General features: G+C 47.4%; 1 protein-coding gene across 1 annotated transcript; it reads right to left on the bottom strand.

The window, feature by feature from the left end:
- Positions 1-1528: 1528 nt before the first annotated feature.
- HNRNPA0 (heterogeneous nuclear ribonucleoprotein A0) lies at positions 1529-4361 on the bottom strand. Its single transcript, XM_006737217.3, has one exon. It carries the CDS (start codon positions 4044-4046, stop codon positions 3117-3119), a length of 930 nt encoding a protein of 309 aa, XP_006737280.1. The 5' UTR covers positions 4047-4361; the 3' UTR covers positions 1529-3116.
- Positions 4362-5308: the final 947 nt, after the last annotated feature.

Raw genomic sequence — 5308 nt, 5'->3', positions numbered from 1 at the left:
CAAAATTTAACATAAAACACCAATTCTCAAATTTGATAAAAGAAAGCACTTAAAAGTAAAGAAAGCCTACCAATTAAGATGCTGTCACTTCTGGTCTTGAGAGGAATAATCATAAACACCAAATTTTCAAGTATCCTCAAACCCTTTAACCTTGCTTAAATGCAAAAATTTATCGTGAAGCAGATTTAATTAAGAAATTATGTTGAAAATCACTAAATTATAGGAAGAAACAATCAGTGTATCATTCTGTAGTTATCCCTATAAACATTAAGCATTTGCGAGCTTAAGATTTAAAACTACCATCAATCTTTAATACATAAATCTTTCAAAGCATGTTCAACTAATAATTACCACTGAATTTATACTAAAAATCCTGTAAATGTAAAAGTTCTTCACAAGAGGGAGACAAAAAATAGGTTCATTTTTATTTTTATAATCTTTAAAATTAGATTCGAGCATGGCACAAAAATTGTATTCAGTTCTGACTAGATTCTGTACCACCTCCTCTCATGAATTCTTAAATTTTAAGTAATAAGGTTCAGATAGTTCTCATAGGTGAAAGGACTTAAAAAATACACCTGGTGGCCCCCCAAAAGAAAAAATACTTGTTATGTCAAAAATGCTTCTATAAAAATTGACAAGAAGAATTCCAGAAAGACTAAATACCACTATGCTTTTGCCTTCACTAAATAGCAGTCCAGATTACAGAAATCTATAAAGGTAAATACACAACAATGAAGTGTTAATACCATGAACAGCACCTTGAGTTGCTTTTCTAATTAACAGGTAATCCTTTTACATCATTCATTTTACTTGTTAGAAGTCACTATGTTGGGAATACAAAATAACAATAACCTTATCAGACTTTGGAAACCCTCCAAAAAGGGGACTAGTCCAACTGACCCAGAATTGGATCTTCCCGCTAAAGCTGAGTAAAAGGCAAGCGGAGTAATAATTATAATAAAAACTTTAAGCATATATCTTAGAGGCACTCAAAAAACGGACTAAACTACCAAATGAAGAAGCCCACATGTAGTATCATGTTTCACTAAAAATGAAAAATAAATTTAAGGAAACTGCAGAACCATTTTAGAGCGAAAGATTTGACTATATTTACTCGTGCAAAAGCATCTAACCCATTTGTCATAAAGGTATACTCAAGTTATCTGTACCAAACATCAGCTATTTTTTGTCAAAGTGACTACTGAGCAGCCATAATCTTGCCTCAAAATCTTGACCTTTTTTCATATCTCTCGAAATGAAAACCCCTAGCAATTAAGATAAAAAAATTTGGCAAGAATTAGATATTAAGAAATATACAGTAATAAGAACTAAGAGAGTCAATGCTAAATTAGTCTTTTACTTTAAAGCCCATTAACCTCCCCTTCAGAAAGCTTCTTACTATACATATGGGCTTTTAAATGCAATATTCAAGTTAAAAATTTTACCATAACATTAAATCAAGTGTACTATTTTATAGGTACTCTGAACCCACCCACCAGGTTATACATACTCTCACTCAATCATGTAAAGAATTGAATTCTTTATTTGTGATATCCATAAACGTTGCTATTCTATATTTCTATCCAGGAAGGCAATTTTCTCCTATATCATTGTTTTGTTTTGTTTTTTATAAACAACAACTTGAATTCTACTGCATGAAAGGGCTACAAATATACATTTGTTAACCAAGCAGAATACACAAATATTTTGCTTTACAACTTGCACCTAAGATACCAGTACACGTAGCTGGTTCATTAGTTGTCATAGCAATTTGGGGCCATTGCCCAAGCTATGCATAGCAGTTTACATTTTCAAATCTCCTCTAGAAAGGGCAATTGTGATATGGACTGTTAACTACATTCCCGTAAAGCCCATCTTAGTTACAAGTAAATGTGTAACCAAAGTCTGCACAGGTTTTTGATGGCAAAACTTCTAAATCTGATGCAATTATCCTAAACAAGTTTTTTAAACAAATTGCTTTGCAGATATACTGCCATTCTGCCAGTAGATGGTGCTACAAAGGTTGGGGGAAGGAATTCCAAGAGGACAACAGTTCAGCTATAGGAAAAAACGTTTAAACCTGCTCTGAAAATACAAAAATGCGTTTAGTTTAAGAGTAAAATATAACCCTTATTAGTAACCATTCATTACAGACAAACCAGTAAGAGGGATGAAACTAGGCCATCTGAAAATTTTTAAACAGTTTATATGAATGAAAACACATGCTTAACACAAACTATTTCTTTTCGGACTACACAGTACATACTTTGAAGTAAATTCTCATAGAAAGAAGTGACCATGTCAAGATGGTAAGCAAATCGCTTAGTACAAGAGATGGATGCACAGAAACTTTAAAGATTTTAAAAAGCTACATCCACCACTTCAAAAGTTTTGCCTGTAAGGGATAAAATTCAACACGTCACTAGAAGGGCAACAGAAAAAAAAAAAAAAAAAAAAACCCACCAAAGGACCTTTTAAAAGTTTCTCTAAGTACACATCAAGAATTAAGAATTAACACGAAAAATTTTTAACTAATATCCCTTAAAACGGTACGGAATGGATCCTAGAAAAAAAATGTTAGACATATACGGTCAAACACAATGATTTATTAAAAATAAAACGTAAAAATGATTTTTGTACATATGCTTTCAAATTTCAGGCATGGAATCCAAGTAGATTTCATAGAAAACGCTGTAGCCAGATATCAAGTCCTTACAACAAAGTAAACTACCCCCCACCCCAACCCCCGCCCAGGTTTTGCTACAGAATCAGCAAGTTCACTCCCTCCCCCCCAAAAAACACAAATTAAAACAAGACATTTTGCTAGTATAAAAACGACCAAGGTCCAAGTAATAATAAAAAAATAGAGTCCATCAATGACTGTAACACAAAAATGTGTATGTGGGGCCGAGTCCATCTTCAGAGGGAGAGACAAGAGAGGTGGCAGGCAAATAGGGCAACACCCCCAAGGATAAGCAGCCTTAGAAGCGGCTCCCCCAAGGGAAAAATGGGGAAGGCGGTAGGAGAGGAAGGAACTTAGGAGTTGACCCTAGCTGGGTTGTTGAAAAGAGCTACCCCTATAGCCACTCCCAGGCATTTTTAGATTTTTTTTTTTAGAAGGAGCTGCCTCCATAACCACCTCCACCGCCATAGCCGCCTCTGTAAGGTCCACTGTTACTACGACCGCCCCAGCTGCTGCCACCGCCACCGCCGCCGCCGCCGCCCTTCATGGGCCCATAGGAGGACTGGTGCTGGCTGTAGCTGCCGAAGCCGCCGAAGCCGTTACCGTAGTCGCTTCCACCGTAGGACGAACCGCCTCCGCCGCCTCCGTAGGCATTGTAGCCGCCGCCGCCGCCGCCGCCACCGCCGCCGCCGTAACCACCGTAGCTGTTATAACCGCCGCCGCCGCCTTTAGAAAGGCCGTTCTGGTCTCGACCACCGCCGCGACCCCGGCCGCCTCGGCCGCCTCGGGAGGACCGGGAACCGCCTCCGCCCCCACCGGAGTGGATATCCTCCTTGGGGACGGCCTTCTTCACTTCCACGCGATGGCCCTGGATCGGATGGAACTTGACAACCGCGGCCTTGTCGGCCGCGTCGTGATTCTGAAAATACACGAAGCCGAAGCCACGCTTCTTTCCCGACTGCTTGTCGGCAATAATCTCGGCCTTTTCCACTGTGCCAAACTGCGAGAAATGCTCGATCAGGTCGCCCTCGGCCACGTCTCCCTTAAGGCCCCCGACAAAGAGCTTCTTAACCTTGGCGTGGGCACCGGGCCGCGCCGAATCCTCCCGGGACACCGCCCGCTTCAGCTCCACCGTGTTGCCGTCCACGGCATGGGGCGAAGCGGCCATGGCGGCATCGGCCTCCTCCACATTGGAGTAGGTCACGAAGCCAAAACAACGGGAGCGTTTGGTCTGGGGGTTCACCACCACCACGCAGTCCGTCAGAGTCCCAAAGGCCTCAAAGTGGCCGCGCAGGCCCGACTCACTCGTCTGCACATTGAGGCCGCCGATGAACAGCTTACACAACTGGGAATTCTCCATCTCCACGGCCCGGGCCTTCCCCCCGCCCTGCGAGCTCCGAGGTTTCGCCGTCGCCGTTATCGTTGGCTAAGGCCTCTTCACAGCTTGGGCCCAGCCGTTGCTGGAGCCGCCACCGCCGGTCACCGACGGGGAAGGGAGGAAGGGAAGGGGAGGGAAGGAGGAAAAAAGGAAGGGGGAGGGAAGGGGAGAGGTGCCGGCTAGAGGGCGAGCCGAGGAGACTGGAAGACAACCAAAGCCGCCGCTATCGCCACCGCCACCTCCGCTCCCCTATCTGGGCACCACACAAAGAGGCCGCTGAACGCGCGCGCACCCTCCCCGAGGCGTGCGTCACCGCCGACGTACGGCAGCCCAGAGCTGCCCGCCAATCCCTGCGTCGCTCTCCCTAGTCCCGCCTACCGCGCCGCAGCGCCGCTCTCGGTCACAGACTCCCCGCCCTCCGCGGTCGATTCAAGCCCTCGGCCTGCGTTGCTCCCGCCACCGCCTCTACAGCCACGCTTTCACACCCTGGCTCCCCCGTGTTCCCTGACCAGGGACTCTCCCTGCTCTCCGCGCACCTCCGCAATTCATTTCCTCCCAGCCCCGCGGCTGTTCCCAGTGTTTTGCCCCCTCCCCTTGCCGTATCCCCTCGCCCAACTCCGCAGTGGCGTTCGCGCCAGCCCCTTGAGAGACATGTGGGTTCAGCCAATCACTGCGATCCGCTCGTGCCCACTTCCGTTTTCGGCCGCCGCTGGACGGGCGCGCTCCCTGGTGCGCGCTGGCCCCGGCGCCCCCTGTGTGCGGAACCTGAGAACCTGCCTGCCACCCCGACGCCTTCCCCCCCGCCCTGAGCTTGGGGGTAGGGGGGAGTGAGCGGGGGCGCGCAGGGGGCCGTTCCCAACGGATATGGCCTGGGGCGCCACGCGCGGGCTTTTTGAAAACTTCACTGTTGGGGTTGGAGGCCTGGATTTACCCGCCGCAGTTCGGCCGGGCCGCTACACCTGGCATCCTCTCCGCCCCCCGCCCGCACAAAGATGGAGGGTAAAGGCCTGGTCGGGAAAGGCAGTTACCGTTTACGGGGGCCCGACGCGCGGTTAAACTAAAACACTGGCACGTGGCCCTGCGCAAAAGCGAGCCGGAGGCCAGGTGAAGGGCGGCGGTGTGCCACAAGCGCTTCCGATTTGCGACCGAGGCGTGGCGCGAGACCCGCCGCCACCCTGCGGCCATCTGTGAAGCCCTTCCGACGCCCCTCTCAGCCTCCCTTCGCGCACTCCGACAGCTGGCAT

Source organism: Leptonychotes weddellii, chromosome 7 (genome assembly GCF_054177405.1).
Source record: "Leptonychotes weddellii isolate Sample4059 chromosome 7, ASM5417740v2, whole genome shotgun sequence".
Taxonomy (NCBI): Eukaryota; Metazoa; Chordata; class Mammalia; order Carnivora; family Phocidae; genus Leptonychotes; species Leptonychotes weddellii.
Note: the sequence above shows the minus strand (reverse complement) of the source record. Positions and strands in the feature narration are given on the sequence as shown.

Excerpts from the sequence above, each read along its gene's own strand:
- HNRNPA0 (XM_006737217.3), bottom strand. The coding sequence starts at position 4,046 with ATGGAGAATTCCCAGTTGTGTAAGCTGTTCATCGGCGGCCTCAATGTG.